General features: G+C 52.0%; 2 protein-coding genes across 10 annotated transcripts in view; both read right to left on the bottom strand.

The window, feature by feature from the left end:
- Window positions 1-58: 58 nt before the first annotated feature.
- Window positions 59-4,248, bottom strand: DHRS13 (dehydrogenase/reductase 13). Its single transcript, XM_032616630.1, has 5 exons — window positions 3,930-4,248; window positions 3,718-3,836; window positions 2,597-2,720; window positions 2,105-2,416; window positions 59-691 (listed from the first exon to the last, which is right to left on the bottom strand). The coding sequence occupies exons 1-5, from the start codon at window positions 4,054-4,056 to the stop codon at window positions 249-251; spliced, it is 1,125 nt and encodes a 374-aa protein (XP_032472521.1). The 5' UTR covers window positions 4,057-4,248; the 3' UTR covers window positions 59-248.
- Window positions 4,249-6,858: 2,610 nt separating this feature from the next.
- The window catches only part of PHF12 (PHD finger protein 12), a 39,561-nt gene continuing 28,741 nt past the window's right edge, over window positions 6,859-17,678 (bottom strand). For 2 of the 9 annotated variants that reach the window (XM_032615637.1, XM_032615638.1), the window contains 9 exons: window positions 16,871-17,035; window positions 14,053-14,211; window positions 12,639-13,434; window positions 11,345-11,470; window positions 10,520-10,663; window positions 9,535-9,633; window positions 8,728-8,810; window positions 8,000-8,138; window positions 6,859-7,634 (listed from right to left, as the gene is read on the bottom strand). In XM_032615637.1, the coding sequence (XP_032471528.1) occupies window positions 7,300-7,634; window positions 8,000-8,138; window positions 8,728-8,810; window positions 9,535-9,633; window positions 10,520-10,663; window positions 11,345-11,470; window positions 12,639-13,434; window positions 14,053-14,211; window positions 16,871-17,035 (2,046 nt within the window). In that variant the 3' untranslated portion in view covers window positions 6,859-7,299. Of the gene's footprint in view, window positions 7,635-7,999; window positions 8,139-8,727; window positions 8,811-9,534; window positions 9,634-10,519; window positions 10,664-11,344; window positions 11,471-11,497; window positions 11,615-12,638; window positions 13,435-14,052; window positions 14,212-16,870; window positions 17,036-17,678 lie in introns of those variants that run through there. The other 7 variants (XR_004347298.1, XM_032615639.1, XM_032615641.1 and 4 more) reach the window with 7 other exon arrangements.

Genomic DNA, 17,678 nt, shown 5'->3' with positions numbered 1-17,678 from the left:
TGAGAAGCCGCATCTGGCACACTACGCCCCACCTCTCAATCTGTGGTTACGGTCACTCTTCAGGAAGAAATCATCACCCTTTATTTCCTTCCATCAGGAAACGAGCTGTCCAGGATGTAGCTTGAAGCCCCAGAAGGTAACCATGGAGGTAAAAATTGCAACCCTCTCAATGCCCAGTGCGTGGCCTGGCACACAGCTAAGGTTTTCAAGGCCCACCAAGTGCCCTGGAAAGCTTCCCGGCCTGGGGGTTAGGAGGTTTGGAGCTCAGGTTCAGCTTTAACCAGAATTCGGCGCATGACCTTAGACAAGTCTGGTGAACTCTGAGGGCTGGGGTAGAGTTCAGAAGCCGTGGGCTCCTCGGGGTGGGGGCTGCTCGGAGAATATGGGTCCTCAGGCTGGGGATCTTCATCAGATTCGGCACCCTCGCCAGGCCCAAGCCCGGCTAGCCTTTTGCTGGCCTCCCATAGTCGGTGAGCTGCCCGGTCGTCTCTTGCAGCTGGGGTCACCTCCTCCACATGGCAGTTGGCAAAGTATCTCCCACTGAGGGGCTCAATGCCCTCCTGCAGAGCGCAGTACAGGGGGGTCTGGGCACCCCCTCGTGGTGCCCGCAGCACCAGCCAAGCCACTGGGCGCAAAAGTGGGCGGAGCCATCCAGGAACGTGGCGCAGGAACAGCTCCGAGTTCACTGGCCCTGTGGACAGGAAGAAAGGAAGGAAGGAGCAGGGAGGACAGTGGGTGAGGGCCCAGGGTAAAAGTAGCAAGAACAGGGCTACAAGGGAGTGGGGAACAGAGTCCAGTTCCAGGGAAACCAAGGTAGTATTTACCAGGTAGTATTTAGGGCCCCGACAAGGTGATCTCACTCGTTTCTAACAGCAAGCTCCTCTTCTCCATCCCAACTCCTTATATATCCTCATCTTCCAGATTTTGCTCGTGCTGTGTCCCCAGCCTGGGACCATTCTGTCTCTCTCCACCTTTTCTACTAGCTCATCTTTTTTCCTATTCCTTTGTTTAATCAGCAAACACTTATTAACACCTGTAGTAGACGGACGTTAGAGGCATGGAGTGTAATAATGGTTATCTATAATTATTATTGTCACTATTATAGTTACTAACGAGCCTTAGGCATGATTATCTAATATGCAGTATGGTAATACGGGTGGGGCAAATCTTGTTATCCTGGAACCTGTTCCCTAAAGGCAGGGATGGGTCTTAGTCATCAGTAAAATCACTCAGACTGTAAGACAAAATGCTTCCAGTGGACCCGCAGACCCCGGATGACCCAGCCCATCTCTATTCCTCATCTCTTGCCACTCTCTCCGCTCTCACTCTGTTCCAACCATACCAGGCTCCCTGTTCTTTCTCAAGCACACCAGGCACTTCTGCCTCAGGGCCCTTGCACTTGCTATTTACTCTGTTCTTTAACTCTTCTCAGAAAACCTCATGCCTCATTCTCTCATCTCCTTCAGGCCTCTACTCAAATGTTACCTTTTCAGATACATCTTCCTTGACTGCCATAGATAAAAATAGCACTCCCTGACATTTCTTTTTCTTGTGCCAACCCTGTCATTTCTTAGTCCCCTTACCCTGTTTTATCTTGCCCCGTAGCACTTTATCACCACCTGTCACCGTATATATTTATTTATTAGCTGTCTCCCCCTTCTCTAAAGTAGAATGTAAACTCTACAAGGATAAGGTCTTTGTTTTGTTCGCTGCTACCTCCCCTGCATTGAGATTAATGCCTGGAACATAGTAGGTACTCAGTAAATGCTCCCTGAATGAATAATTATTAGCTAACATCATCATTATCATCATGTTATAGTCAGTTCAGTCATGTGGATGGCTCCTTGGGGTGAGAACCTAGGCCTTATTCATTGCCATACCCTACCTAGCAGTCAGCATCCAAGTTTGTGGTGTGAGAGGAAAATCCCAGACAAGGAGAGCCTAGCTTCAAGATCAGCAAGGAACAGTTCTCTCCTGGGACCAGACCTCCTTCCTACCCTGAGATTCTGTGGCTCAGTGAGAGGTTGGGGCAGCATGGGATGGGGGCGAGGATGGGAGAGGGGGAATCAAAACAAAGCAGAGCAGCCAGAGAGCCAAGTCTCACCTGGGTGGGCTGCATAGCAGGTGATGCCAGTGCCCTCAAGCTGAGTGGCGAGCTCCCTGGCAAACAATACGTTGGCCAGCTTACTGTCGGCATATGCCCGCAGCTCCTGCCGCCAGCCCACCACTGGGCAGTCCAGGCGTGTGAAGTCGAGGCGGCCTCGACTGTGGGCGGCTGAGGATACCACCACCACGCGGCTGGGGGCGCATGTCTTCAGCCGGGGCAGCAGCAGGTGTGTCAGCAGGAAGGGGCCGATGTGGTTCACTCGCAACAGCAGGTTAAAGGGCTCCCGGGTTCGGCCACAGGAACTGATCCCTGGGGCAGGGGCTAGGTGTGAGCAACTGCTCCAGAGGGATTCCTGGAGGCCTCGGTGTCCCCCATGTGAGATGGTGGTAGGGGGCATCCTTCCCACACGTCCCCTGGCAAAGCCTGGCTGGAGGGGTCGGCTGCCCCCTGGCCACCCGCCGCCCCCCTGCAGGGCCTGCTGCCCCTCACCGGCATTGTGGATGAGGATGTCCAGCCGTGGCTCAGAGCTCAGGAAGGCAGTGGCAAAGGCCCTCACGGAGGCCAGACTGGCCAAGTCCAAGGCCATGAAGATGACCTCATTGTTCCCACTCTCCTGTGGAGTGGCAAGGGCTGGGCTGTCACACGCACCCTTCTCTTCTTCCCCCTCCCCAGGCACCAAATTCTGAGAGTTCAACTCCTACTACTATAAAGATCTGCCCCTAGGCGTTAGAATGTAGTGGATAAGTGTGTGAACACTGGATGCAAATCTTGACTTTGCCTATTACTAGAGTGAGACCTTGGGCAAGATGCTTAATCTTTCTGAGCCTTCGTTCTCTGTAAAGTGGGAATAATAATAATAGTACCTGTCTCAGAGTTATTGTGAGGATTAAATGAGTTAATATATGTAAAATCTTTAGAACAGTGCCTGGCACGCACTCGTGCATAGGCACTTGCTATTATTAATATTATCATACCCTCTGCCCATTATTGTTTACCCTAAACTCTACAACAGACTTCTCACTGGTGTCCTCCAACCCACTCTTATCCCCTCCAAACCAGACGCCACACGGCCACCAAGGGGTTCATTCCAAAAGGCTATTCTGACAGTCCAGACCCTGTGGAAGACCCTTCACTGGATCTCCACTGCCCATTCTATAAAATCTGATCTCGGTAGGGTCTGTAAGGGCCCTCAGAACCTGGCCCTGGCTCAGAGTGTTCAGCCCCTTCATTTTGCCTCCTTTCCTCATACTCTGTGTTCCAGCCTCATTCAACCTTTTAATCGGTTTCTTAAATCAGACCAATTAATTTGCCTCAGGGCCTTTGCGTATGCTGTTCCCTCTGCTGTTCCCTTTCCGACTCTTTCATTAATGTAACTTCTACCGGTCCTTAAATGTCTTAGAATAGCAATTAATTCCTTCAGGTCTGGTGCCCTTTTGCTGTGTGACCAGAAGACCTGTGCATCCCCTCTTCTGCACTTGGCGAACCGAGCCGCACTCTCCTTTCAGGGGCTGCGTTTCCTCCAAACCCGCCCCGAGCTGCTCTGCTCACTCCTGTGTCCCAGGTGTGACTGTCCTCTGTTCACGGTCCCGCCTGGCCCCGCCCGCCCTCACCTGACGGAGGTCGAAGGCGGCCGCCTCCCCGCGCTCCCGGCTCCGGCAGGCTAGAACCACGCGCGCTCCCCGGCGCGCCAGCTCCAGCGCCGTCATCTTTCCGATGCCGCTGTTGGCGCCTGCGGAGGGCGGGCGGGAACCGAACTGAGCCCGCGGGCCACCGCCCCCTCCGTCCCGGCTTCCCCGCCCCCTGCCCGCCAGCCGGCACTCACCCGTGACCACGGCCGTGCGGCCCCGCAGGCTGGCGATGCCGCGGCACGGCGGCCCCTTCACCAGGTTGTAATAGACTAGCACGTAGGCGCCCAGCAGCAACCCCACGCTCAGCAGCAGCGCCTCCATGCCGGCCGCGCCTCCGGGCTCCCGCTCAGGCCTCGAGCCGCCCTGGATCGCCGCCTGGAGGCTGCGGGATCGCCCCGCACGGGCCTGGGAGGGCGACAGGCGCTCTTCGGCCTCGCGAAGGCGGAGGCGGAGGCTGAGGTGGACGGGGGCGGGAGGCAGGGCAGGGGGTGTGTGTGCGTGCGTGTGCGCGTGGGCCCTGGGAGCGCCCCCTAGGCGTGCGTCTGCGTCCTCTCGGTGTCTGCTGGTGCGAAAACCTAGGTGCATGTGTGCGCTTGGGCCCTGGGAGCGCCCTCTACGTATGTACATGAATCCTTAGGGAGGGCGTGAATGACTTTGGTGTGTAATGTGCCCATGGATCCTGGGATCGCCCTTTAGGTTGTGTGCGTGCCTCTGGATCCTGTGTGTGTGTGCCCATGTGAGCACCTTGTAGGTGTGTGAATTTGTGGGCCTCGAGATCCTCCAGGTGTGTGCATGCATCTGTAGTCTGTCAGTGGGTGGGTGCTTGAGTGACCGTCTTCGTATGTACCTGTGCTTTGTTCTGGGCTCTGGAGCAGGAGGGGCTAAGCAGATGTGAGAGCCCTCTGGGTGTCAGTAAATAGCAATCCTTCCCATCTGGAGAGGAGTGGGTACATGAATGCTGCTGTGTCCTGGATGCTCTGCTCTCAGTAAACACAAGTCCGTCAATTCCCAATCCTCATATTCAGCCCTCAGCTTCTGGGATTCTTCCCAAAGAGGCCAGAGAGGTGGCACAGTGTGTTCAGGGTGGCACCATCAGTTAAGGGCTGTCAGGGGTCACTCATTCATTAGCCGTCTATTTCCCTGCCTCCCCCACCCCTCCATTTCTGAAGGGAAGCGGGAAGAGAGTGTAAAATCTGTTATCTGACCTTCAGGAGGCAATTTGTCTCTGAAATTCTCACAGGTGGTAGAAATAGGTAAAGAAGCTCCATCACTGAATGGAAGCGATTATGATGGCAAAGTGGGTGGGGACAGCTAGGGAGGCATGGGTAAGGGTATTCCTGGCCAGGTGACTTGCCAGGAGAAAGGAGAAAAAAATCTAGTACAATTTAGCACCCATTGTTTGGCACTTATGGCATGCCTGGCAGTGCAGTTAGCCTTGGAAATACCGAGCAGAAAAATGTTTTTGTCCTTAAGGAGTTCAAGAGGCCCATTAGGGTAGGGGTAGGAGAGTGGCGGAGACAAAGCTAGACAAGTAGGTGGAAGCCAGGGCCAGACCTCACATTCCATGGGGAAGTTTCCTATTTAGCTGCACTGTGGACTCAGTGTTCAAGTGTTGATACTGTGGGATGAGGCTAGGGATGGAACATTAATGAAATTAATGGATGCGCTCTCCACCCCCGCCAAGGCAAAATCCTGATATGTGAACAGGTACCACCCACTCTAACAGTGCTGGCATACACACAGATGTGTTCTTTAAGGAGTAGGAGATGGTCTTCAGGAAAAACTTCTCAGATAAAGTTTCTTAGGTAAGTGTACGAGGAGGAAGGAATAGTTTGGTTTAAAAAGAGGGTGCTTGGGGGCCTTAGAATTAAGGTAATGGGTAGAATCATCTGATGAGGAACTGTAGTTGTAAAGTTGTGATCGCAAGTCACGTTACTTGTGGCACGGCTGAGTCTAGAGATTGGATTTCTCCTTTTTCATGTTCTTCAGACATTTGAATCAACAAATTCCTCACTAGATTCTAAGCTCCAAGAGGCAGGGGCCACATCTGCCCTGGTGATTGCTCACAGCAAGTGACCTAGACCAAGACCAAGGCCTGGCAAAGGCCGGAACTGGAGGAGCTCGTGTGATACTTGAATATATTAATGAATTCCTCCATGCCCAGCTAAGGGCTCCAGGCGGAAAAAACCAAAACCAGGTGTTATGACTTCCCCCAGAATAGGTGGATCAAATATGATAGCAAACAACTGGAACCAAAGGCAGCCCCAACTCGTTGGGTTAAAGCTTTAGACCAGAATGCAGAGGTCTCATGCCATCTTCTATTTTAATGTCTTGCTTTTGGAGCCAGGAGGAGCAGCGATCTGCACACTCTTGGATTCTTGCAGAATCTGATCGTGTCAAATGGTCAAGCCCTCTGAACTCCCTCAAGTTACCCACAAAGCCACAGAACAGCCCCCCTTCACAGCTGCACCCGTCCCCTCCCATTTCTCCCTCCCACCTTAGGTGCACTTTTCTCCAGCGCCTCCCCTCTCCTGACTTTCCTTGGGGACTAAGCACCTGGGAGTGAGGCTTGTTCAATGAGGCTGTGGGACCAGGGCCTCAGAGAGGGTCCCCTCTAAGGGTGATGACAGGTAGGACAGACAGGCAGAAAACATAATTTGAAGTATTTTTGTTTTTTTATATACAGAATACAGGAAAGTTTCTGTAAAGTCTAAAACATTACAATTACTATGTACATCGGTACTAGTTGTCGGGGTGGAAGGAAGAGGAGAGAAGTGGCAGGAGAACAAAAAAAGGAGACAGAACAGGTTTACGACAAAAACGCTTTTGCTACAATAGACAATTTGAAGAAAACGCTCTACCACATGTAGTACTGTACAGTTTTAAAAAACATTGAAAAAATGTCATCACTAGATGTATTTACACAAAATCCAAATACACTTTTCCTTATTTGAAATAAAATAGATGGACAGCCAGAAAAAGAATTCATTTCTCATTTGTCCATAATACACAGTAGCTACCTGTAGTGCAACCGCTGCAGAAAGGGAGAATAACCTGGAGGGTGGGAACCATGGAAGGAGGGTGGGTAGCGATCTTTATATTAAATAAAACAATGATATTGTATAGATTTTGCTGTATGAAAACTGTATTTTTTTCTTTTAATATAAAACTATTGTCACTGCCACAAAATAGAACAAGTTTCTGATTATTTTACAACGGCGGGCGAGGGGGAGGGAGCAGGAGGTGGGTGGGGAACGGTTTTGTGTCGGAGGAGGTGTCCAGACCACTGGCCTTCCCCTCCCTGCCCACGCTGTTCCTCAGCTCGGTCTGCCGCTTTCCCATGAAATGTTGAGTACAAATATATGTGCAAATGCCCCCTAGAACTTGAGAAAAGAAAAAGGATTTTTAAAAAAGTCAAAAGGTTTTCTTCATTTCATGCAAAGATTGTAGTTGAAGGGTTTCTGGTGGAGTATAGAAAAAACCCCCGGGCTTGGTTTGTGTACATTTTTGCATTGCAGGAGTCTTGGGTTGGGTGGAAGGGCGGGTGACGGGGGGCCGCCAGTCCTAGGGAACGGAGTTGGAGCGCAGCACAGGGCCCTGGTGGGGCTTGAGAGAGAGCTTCTCGGCCAAGACCCCATCCTGTAGCAGGCCGGCATCGCCTTTGGGCTGTTTGGTCGCAAACTCAGTGATGCTGAAGACAAACTGCAGGCACCCCAGCTTGATGTAGCTGCCGTGGTGCAGTAAGGCCGTGCCCTCCCAGCCGGCCCCACTGCCCCCAATCAAGCTCGAGCTGCTGGCTTTGCAGTTGCAGGGTCTCCGCTGTGGCCCCTGGGCCTGGGAGCTCATCATGGCTGCCTCCTCACTTGGCTCTTCATCCTGTTTCTGGTGCCGGCGGCGCCCTGGGAAAAAGGGGGAAGGTCACAGGAGAGGAACGGTGAGCAGTCAACCCACCGGGGCTGTCTGCCAGGGTTGGGCCCCTGTACCTCCCCGCTCTAAATGCTGTGTGACTCGGGGTGAGGGGCACTCAGAAAGGACTGGTGGAGTCTGAAGTCCCCAGGTAGGTGTGTACACACGTGGGGCTGCACAGCACATGCTTCTCTGTGGCCTTTCCTGGGCCCACGAGCACGGAGAACCTGGCCAACGGGACCAGGAAGGCAAGAGACAGCAGGTCATGGCAGCAAGCCAGAGCCACCCTGACTGAGACATTAGAGAATGTGTCCAAACATGGCAGGTTCTGTGGCCACAGGCCTCTGCTCCAACTTACTGATGACACTCTGCACTTTGGCAACAATACTGCTTGGGGGGGTTGGCGGGGTCTTCTCAGAGAAGTCACATGAATACAGCACGTTGTCCACCGTTGTCCCGTGCTCACTGTAGTTTAACAGCTCATAATGTTTGGTATTCTGAGGAGGAGGGGGGAAGATAAGATGTGTGGTCTGCTGCATGGGGCCTGGGGCTAAGGGGAGAGAATACACATGGAGAAGGCTGTGCTGCTCTACCTGGGGAGCTCCCTCTTTCTTCCCCAGTCATGCCCCCCTTCCCTGTCCCTTTCGAATGGGGCGCAAGACTCACCTCTTCAAGAAAGTTTCCTTCCTAGCCCGCCCCCCGCCCGCGCAACAGTCTGCCTCCTTAGCACGGGCTCCTGGTGAAATGATATTCACCGGCTCGTGATGGTGATGACGAAGCTCACAGGGACACGCCCAGAGGGCTTGGTTCCTTCTATGATGGCCCCCTCCCCTGCTTTAGGGTGCTCCGCCCCACGCTGGGCCTGTTGACCAACCTCAGGAGAAATGGGAGCCCTGCTCCTGGGGAGCGGGTAGTCGGGTAGGATGCCCCTTCACACCAAGACTCTTCTCCAGGAATGACGGGGAGGGACGAAAAGGAGAGGAACCCCAATCCCCTTCCCCTCACCCCAGGGCACTGAACAAACCCCAGCGCCTGGGACAGGGCTCAGGTTGGAAGACCTCTCTCCCACCGCGTCCCCACCCTCACCTCATCGTAGAAGATGCAGGCGTGTTTCCCAGACACGTAGTTACAGTGACCATAGTTTGTAAGGCACACGTCCATGTCAGCTCCTGTGAGGTGGCAGGACGCGAGGAAAAGGAAGGCAGAGGACAGAGTGTCAGGGGTGTGTGTGGGGGAGGTGAGGGGCCAGGGAACTTCCGGGCGGGAGCTCAAGGGGTAGGTAGCTCAGGGCCCTCTCCTTGTATTTTTGAACAAAAACTGATGTCTTTTCTAATCCCCTGTTAAAGAACAGCTGTCCCCACCAGCTCATCTGCTTTAGAACATGTGCTGTTGCCCAGAGGAGAGCAGTGAGCTACTGAAGAGGATGGGGTATTTCTAGGAGAGCACAAGATGGGGTGCAGGGCCCATAAACCGTATCATCTGAAAGAAAGGGAAAGTTCTAGGCTAAGGGCTCATCTGTCCCTCTGCACAAGATGTAGGGCTAACTAAGTAAGTGTTAGATACGTGTGAGCCCCATCACTTTTTCAAAGATCTCCAGGGACAAAGCATCTGCCCTCTCCTCAGGTATTTCCTGCAGTGTTTAAAATGCCTCACTGGGTGGCAGTCAGAGCTGACGTTCAGCCCTCCTGATGCCACACTGGGCACAAGGCGAAAGGGCCTGAAGCAGGGAAGACAAGCAGTTGATGGTCTCCTTTCTTAGTCCCTCTTGTCCAGACGTCTGCTGGGTTAAACCCGTCAGCCCTGGAGAGGGCTTCCCTCCCTTTCTAGCCTCTGTGGGTAAGAGTATCAATCTTTAGGGCCGAACAGATTCAGCACCTCTCCCAGCTGGCTTACCTGTCCCGATGTAGAGGGTTCGATAGCACATGTTCACAGCTCCTCCCAACCCTAAGAGAGGGTAGAACACAGCTCGGGCCTGTACTTCCCTTCTCGGCACTACAAGGCAAACACAGGGACGTGACCATTCAGAAACAGAACCTGGGGCCCAGACATAAATCAACAGAACCTGGACCTTTGGTGATGGCCTGAAGAAAATAATCCCACTGGATGAGTCATCTTTCCAAACTCACATCTGACACTAGGCTGCTTCAGGGTGAGGCTTCCTCTCCCCACTTACAGCATTTCCCACGTGGGTAATAAGAAGGACCATCTTTGAAGATGACCATATAGCTCAAGGATGATAGTACTTGAAGCACCTGGGCTGCCTGTTGGTTTATCAGGGATATACCAACTGATACTATAGGGAGGCTGTGCAAAAACACCCAGAAGGCAGAGACCAATGCTTCTATAATTTTGAACATGAATCACCTAGGGTTCTTGTTAAAATGCAGGTTCTGATTCCATAGGTCTGAGGTGGGGCCTGAGCTCTGCATTTCTAACAAGCTCTTAGGTGATGCTGATGCTACTGGTTTGGGGACCACCTTCTAAGCAGCACGGCTTTTAATGGCTAATGCTCAAAGGGCTATCCTAAGCAGAGTTAACCTTCTGGGAAACTCTTCTAACTCAAATATTTGAGAGCGATTGAGCAGAAAGCACACCACAAATACCCAAAGGCGCTCATAGCTGCTTTCTGTGCCTCAAAGAGGATGCATATGAAAGAGTTACAGCAGACTTTCCCGAGTCTGGTCTGAAAGCTGTGGTTGCCATCTTGTTTCTGCTTTCTGAGAAAAGAAACCACGGTGTTTTATTAAGCCCAGTAAAGGCATACATGGAGGACTGAGATACTGAAAGCTGAGATTCTCCATGGAGAGGAGACGGCTGTTCACACACACAGAGGGTAGATCTAACGGTGTGGTGTGGTGGCAGATATGGGCATGCCCACCTTCTGTGTGGTGCCCTCCAGAAGCCAGCGGATGTGCCCCAACACTGCCCGGTGAAGCTTGGACCCGGGAGGGGAAAAGCTGATGTATTCTCTGCAAGGCCAGAAACTTGACCAGCTTCTCGTCCAGCATATTTATCTCGATTTCTATTAACCAAAGAGAAAGATTAAAAAGCTGCTGAGGAGGAAATGGAATGCGGAAGTAGGTGAGCATCACAGAGCAACTATTTCAGCACTCCTAAAATCCAGCCAAGTGATTTTCTTAAACAACACAGAGTACAAAGTGGTACAAGGATCTGGAGCTGAGCACCTCACTAGCCATTTGCAGCGAGAGACAGACGCCAACGCAGCCTGAGCAGATGCCTCCTGCAGTGGGGTAGCTTAATGTTAGGTACAGCAGTCCTAGAAAGTGGAGCGAGACAAACCACTTGCCTGCCTGTGGGCGAGGGCCCAGATGTCTGACACTGAGGCTTGGATTTTCCACCCACCCTGTTCACAGAGATCAAGACCTGCCCCAGTTCTCCCTGACTCTGGGGATTTTTCACAGATGAGATCCCTCCTTTGGGAGCAAGGCTCCGCCTGGTTTTATTCTTCAAGTCCAGATGATCTGCCTAAAGTGATTTTCTTCTCTTCTCACTGGTTCAGCTCGGCTTTGCTCTCCCTTCGAAACAGGAGAAGGGCCTTTCCTTCCTACCCCACTCCCCGACCCACCGCCCAGCCCTCTGAGATCAGGCATCCCTTCTGTCCCCTTTTCAATGAGCTGAATGCTGCAGGGGGCAGCACCTTCACCACAGTCGCTAGTGGCAGAGCAGCAGTTCACTCACTCACCTCCATTGACATCCATAAATGCTCGAAGTGAGTTGGTGAGGTCCACCATGGCAGTAGAGTTGGCTGGGAAAGAGGGTACGGTTAAAGCGCTTCCTATGGATAACGTGCCGGGGCTGACCTTGCCATCTGGGGACGGAGCAGGAAGACTGTTACGTCGCCTGAGGGAAACCCACCGGTCCAATCCCCCACTGCTGAGACAGGTCTGGATTTCGGACCCAAGGTGATGTTCCCTTCTTGATTCTCACCCCATAGGCTCTGGAACTCCTAGAGCTAAAAACGTGTGGTGAGGAAGGGCAGATGGAATGACAATGCACCCGGGCACGCAGGAGTCTCCAGAGCACCGAGAGCAAGTGAAATCTACTGCTCTGGGGAACGTGGTGGGATAGCTTCATTCGCTGGGCACGACTACCTCCCTGCTGCCTCTGCTCATTGAAGTAAGCGGTGCCTGCCTCTGCGATTCCTGCGCACTCAGGTTGGACTCACAGGGTGCAAAATCTATCCAGGTTGGTATTAAGAGATAAACAGAACAGGAAAAGCGCCTGGGAGTAGGGGCCGTCCTGGGACCAGGGGCCCCCATGCAGAGAAGTCACAGTCACCTGGTTACCGAGACTCCCAGCTGACTAGGAGGCCAGCTTCAGTTCAGACGGGAGAGACCACAGGGGGTTCCAGCAGCATCTGAAACCTGGTTCAGATGCTGGGGTCAGCAACCTTGAGGTCCTGAATGCTGACTGGAGACAGCTGAAAGAGCAGGTCTACACCAGGCCAAGTATGGATTAAGGGACTGCCTTTTGGAATGTGGCCCGAGGGCAAGCTTTTGGGCCAGACCAACCTCTGCGGGCACCTGCACTCCCTGACATGGAGATTCCTTCAAATGAGCTCTCTCTGAGAATCTGGATCAGGTGTGGATCATGAAACACTGAAGCCATCACCCAGAACCTCAGGCTGACCACAGTGGCTCCAGAGAGCATGCTGCTTTCCTCTGAGGTGAAGGAACAAAACAGGAAGAAGACTAAGCCTGGAAGGTGTGGGAAGGTGGAGTGAGAAGACCCAGGCCACAGTTTGAATCCTGCACTGACTTGGTAGGTTACCTTAGGGAAATCACTTTCAGAGCCTAAGCAGTCCCGCCTACAAAATAGGGACAAGTTAACATGTACTTTCTCTTCTATCATAGAAACAGGGGAGGACAAATAGTACGGACATCGAAGTCCTCTGACATATTTACGGGGATACACGTGTTTTTTGAATCTTAAGTCTCATTTGCCGGGAAGAGCATGAAAGGCTGAGCAGCACTCACCTGACGATGGCGCTGGTGAGCAGAATCGTTGGTTGGCTCCTGTGGCCAAGATACCATCTCCTGCCGCTTGGGGGGGAGTGAGCACCCGGGTGGCATTTGGGGGTGAGCCCAGTGGCCTTGAATCTGTCAACGGAGGTCCTATCTGTGATTGGACAGTCTTTCTTTGCAAAGTGCTGGTGTTCTCGATGCTGGCACAAGAGCTGGGAACGGAAGGGGGTAGGCTTGGGACAGGAACCAAACTCCTCTGGGGGCAAGAGCTGGGGCCAGTGGCATTCTCTGTCTTCACAATGATGCCGACGGTGTGGTTCTGAAGCCCCCCAGCCGCTGGTGGCGTGAGGGGCCGAGGCCAGCCTTGCCGGTGTGAGAGGCCTGGTAGGGGGGTGTTGGCGCCTGGAAGTCGCCGGGGGTCCGTGGAATCAGTGGGGCTGCTGTAGAGGTGTGGGCCATTGGCTTTCACCTCTGTGTTCACTGGCCCGTTGGCAGTCCCACAGGGGGCTTTCTTGGATTTTTCCGCACAAGAACTGCAGCTGATGTCCTCTAGGGTTGGGGGCTGGTGGGGTGGAGAGCAGCTCAGGGAATTCTGGGTGCTAAGCCCTGAGGGGCAGGACAAGGGGTAGTGGGAAGGTGTAGGTGCCTTGTCAGCTGTTTGCAGGGAGTTGGTGATTGAGCTGTCAGTCACAATAACAGGCTTAATATCAGCCTTCTCTGTCTGCTCAGAGTCCCAATGCGAAGGCATCTGCTTAGCAGATAAATGTTTCAATATGCTGCACTGGAGCGCAACAACACTACAGAGCCACTGCAACGGAAGGAGAGGAGAGGAGAGGAGGGTGAGAGGCCTGGGAGGCGCTGGTCCTTCCTGCCACAGCGGCCAGGGCTACAGCAGAGCTGACAAGCACTGTTTCCGAGGTCCCATCGCGAATGCCCAGAGAGGGTGTGCTTGACTCCTGAGAGGGTTCCATTTCCATTCCCAAGCAAGGCTTGCTGGTATACTCGGCAGGCAACACCCTGGTCAGCAGAGCTTGGGATTCCCGTTCTGACTCTGCCCCTAAGGCTCACCTTGTCACCAATATTGAGAAAGCACCCAAGCACCTGCTGTGTGTCCAGCACTGTCACCTAACTTCTCTATAGGTCTGCTGATCTGTTTCTACAAGACAGATTTGCCCGTCTCACAGCACACTGGGGGACTGACGGAGAGAAGCAGACCAGGTGACTGTGTAGTTCTCTTACTTGCCTCAGGATCTGAGCCAGAGGTTCTCTCTGGAACATTCAACTCAGGGGGCGGGGTGGTGGTGGGGGGCTCAGGGAGGGGGAGGGTGGGGCTGCAGAAGATGGGGATGAGAATGACTTCCAATTAACAGCTGCGGCGAGGTGGAAGGAAGATTGGACTTGGAATCCCGGCCCTGCCTTCACTCACCTCTTGCTGCTCTGCCTGGGTGGCTAAGTGCTCAGAGTTCAAAAGGTGCGTCTGTGATTCCTCAGGGATCCCATTGCAGATCAGCTCCCCGTCCCGAATGGCCGCGGGTGCAATGAGAGGGGGTGGAAACTGGTACTGAGATTTGATAGCATCGGGAACCTGTTCAGGATAGATAGATAGAAGGAGGAAGGAGAGGGTGATAGTGCCAACAGGCCCAGTGGATTCTGCCCTGGCCACGCTCTTCTGTTTGTGGTGCCGATGCCCAAGGGGAAATCATCCACTAGGGTGTCCACCAAGGACGAGGAGGCCCAGTGGGCTGCTACTGTTCTATACCTCCATCTCTTTGACTCTGACACACACACACACACACACACACACACACAGACACACACACACACACACTAGCCTGAGAAGGCACAGAACTGGAAAAAGCAGCCATGTCTCCCACTTTTCTTCACCAAGGTCCAAGGGCTGCAGAAACTAGGCCTTCTGGCATGCTGCCTTCTGCTTTGGCCTAAAAAGTATAGGATGGCCACTGGACAGGACTTCAAATTGGTACTCTAGGCTCTTATTGATCAGTATCAAATTTGAGAGATGAGTGAGCAGTATCTGAGAGATAAAAAGTTAAATAAGGTCACATTCACAGCGGAAATGCTGTGTGAGGCCTATCTCGTGATAAGCATTCAATCAATGTCAGTTTTCTTCATCCATTCATTCATGACTCACAAAACAGTTGAAGACCTATTTGTTGCAGAAAGACAGAAGACACACTCTGAAACACACCACGTATGAATGAAAGAGCCATACAAGCAAAGAGTCATTCATACATTCAATCAACATTTATTGAGCGCCTCCTGAGTCTGGGCACTATGCCAAGTCCTAGAGATCCAGAGATGAACAAAACTTAAGCCTTGCCCCCAAGGAGCTCACAGTCTAGTGGGGAGATAAGCACAGAGACATTACAATACAATGTAAATGGGTCCTAGAAGACAGGCATGTCTAAGGAGCTATAAAAAACACAGAGAGTGCTTATTTCTGTCTGGGGGCGGGGCAGGAGCTTGGGATTAGGGAAGATTTCATAGGAAGGCAGTATTTGAGCTGAGACTTGGAAGTTGAGGACAAACTTCCAGGCAGACAAAGGGGAACTAAAAGTAGGGGAGGTGGACTTGGAAAACATGTGAGAACCAACAGATTTGGTGACCAAGTCCGTATAGAGGATAAGGGAAGAAGAGCTGAACTTTGGTTTGAGGGACTGTGTAGAGATCACTGTCATTGACTGAAATAGGAGATACAAGAGGAAGAGCAGATTTGGAGGCAGAAGACTTTTGGTCTTGGGCAGGCTGAGACTGAGGTGTCTGTGGGATGGGCAGGCAGATATGAATCTAGATATGATGAGAAAGGCAAGGAACATGAAATTGAGAGTCACCACCACTAACAGCGGTGGTTGGTGCTATGGGCTTGTCTGAGGTCATCCAGGAATCAGAAGTGGAGGAGTGGGGCAGTAGGCTAGCCTAAGGTTGGCCCTCGGGATGAGTGAAGGGGTAGGGGGAAGAGGAACCCATAACAAAGATAAGATATGAAGGTCTCAGTTGATTTTGCCTGCACTGCTATACATCAAGGATGAAGGCCAATGTTCCAGAACAGAGCTGGAGCAGTTCCCTGCCACTGTCCTCTGGTACTACAGTCCTCATCTCACTCTCAAACTGTCTAAGAACAAAATGCTTTTCAGGTAACTCATACCCTTGGATTTTCCTTGAGAATAAGGGAACATTTAAAAAGGGGGAGGGAGCATCATAAAACAACAGGATTTTATCAGGGCCTCCTGGCCTGTTCACTTCAGCAGCCAGGCTTTCTTCCGAATCCACACGGTGAATCACACAGCTGAGATTCCTCTTAGCTCTAGATGTTTAACTAAGGTATGAGGCACGTCACCTCCAATATACCCTACCCTCAACTGCAAACACCTTAATTTAACTTTGGAAAACTGGTGTTTCTACTGACGCATAAATATTTACACAGTTAAGAGTCTGTTATACAATTTTCAACAGTTAACATCTTGCCAGCGCTGACACCCAATGGAAATGTGATGAGTGATTTTAAAGTGTGGCTGCCACCAAGTGGCCATATTTGAGAATTGCTGTTTTCCATTGGTGCATGGGACTGTCTGCAGGATTATTTCAAAAGAGAAAAATCAAGTTTACTTTCAGGTATATAGTGTTGCGCTCTCTAGGTTAAATGAATGAGACCGAACGGTTTATGAGAGCCTCAATGCTACCAAACGCTTTTCAATGAAGGAAATACTCCCGTCCATCTCTGTGGACACTTTAGCAGCTGTCAAATGCATACAAATGTCAAGTTGTACCAGAGTCACAATTTTTTGAGTACTGGTTGATAGATTAACAGCAGCCCAGAAAGATGGATAGTTCCTCACCTTCCATAAGGCCTTCTGCTTAATCACCTCCACCTTCCCCTCACCCGACAGCTGTGGGAAAGGGGCCATCTAACAGAAACAGATGTAATGAGTGCCAGGCAAGGGGCAGTAAAAGCAGAGCACACCTAAGTTTGGTGGGAGGGGCCAAAAGGGCACTTATCCTTAGGAGAACTAGAAACCTGGCCGAGTCTGAAGGCCCACTTGCGGGTTTCCTGACCACCAACCCCAAGTATTAAAATGATGGTCACATTCATTACTTGCTAAGACACCACAGACAGATCTCAGGGGCTTCAGTCTCCCCATCTGTAAAACTGGGACCATGATCCTCCGTCTACCCCAGGAAGGCAATCGGAGACCACATCCTGCCTGCACCAGGCTGTGACTCACCTTCAAGCTTCTTCTTTTGACCGACTGGAGCACGCGGCGGTTGGGAGGGTGCTTCTTGTGGATTCGGTTCAGGAAGTCCACTTTGACCACGTGCTGCGAAATGGTGTCCTGGAAACGGTCAAACACCTGGCACCGATTGCTCAGCGTCATGTTCTTCTGGTTCAGCTGGGGACAGAGCAGACACACTCCTGCAGTGATGTTCAGAACGCATCCCCCTCCCAATTAACTCTATGCTCTACTTTTAAAAAAGAGGAAGCCCTGGGCCAAATGGGCTCCTTCTGTCAGGTGCTGGTATGTCAACACTCCCGTCAGAGGGCCAGGGAATGTGGATGAGACATTCTCCCTTAACCCTGCCCAGTCCAGCCTAGTTCCTACTCCCTGGGGAGGCTTGAGGGGTACAAGAATAGGGAATTAGCCAAGAAGTGCCCTTCCAAATTCAGCCTCTGACAGTCGACTATCCAGCGTATAGGGTTCAGAGGAGATGCAGGCCTTGGCCCTAGAGCGCTCCAGACTCCCTTCCTAGCAAGGGATTTTCTCCCACCAGAAGCAAGACTGTTTCCTGTATGGGAGCTTGGCTGACAGGTGAGATCAGCACCAAAATACTGTGTCTCCTGCCCTATTCCTCCACCACGGTACTAGGGAACATTAGTGAACCCATCTGGATACCAGAGCCTTGCTCTACAGCAGGCAGAAAACCTTGGACTGCTCTCAGAGGCCATAAGGAGGGAAGAAAAGTTTGTGCAGCTGCATAGAGAAGGCATAAAGAAACGATGCCTCTTTTCCTCTTCTACATCTGGTCCCCTACACA

The sequence above is a fragment of the Phocoena sinus genome, chromosome 20 (genome assembly GCF_008692025.1).
Source record: "Phocoena sinus isolate mPhoSin1 chromosome 20, mPhoSin1.pri, whole genome shotgun sequence".
NCBI lineage: Eukaryota > Metazoa > Chordata > Mammalia > Artiodactyla > Phocoenidae > Phocoena > Phocoena sinus.
The sequence above is the reverse complement of the archived record's forward strand: the minus strand, read 5'-3'. Positions and strand labels throughout refer to the sequence as shown.

Coding starts and splice junctions, on each gene's coding strand:
- DHRS13 (XM_032616630.1), bottom strand. CDS start 4,056: ATGGAGGCGCTGCTGCTGAGCGTGGGGTTGCTGCTGGGCGCCTACGTG. Junction 3,837..3,929: donor CCGCACGGCCGTGGTCACGG/GTGAGTGCCGGC, acceptor CGCCCTCCGCAG/GCGCCAACAGCGGCATCGGA. Junction 2,721..3,717: donor CCGCCTTCGACCTCCGTCAG/GTGAGGGCGGGC, acceptor GCCACTCCACAG/GAGAGTGGGAACAATGAGGT.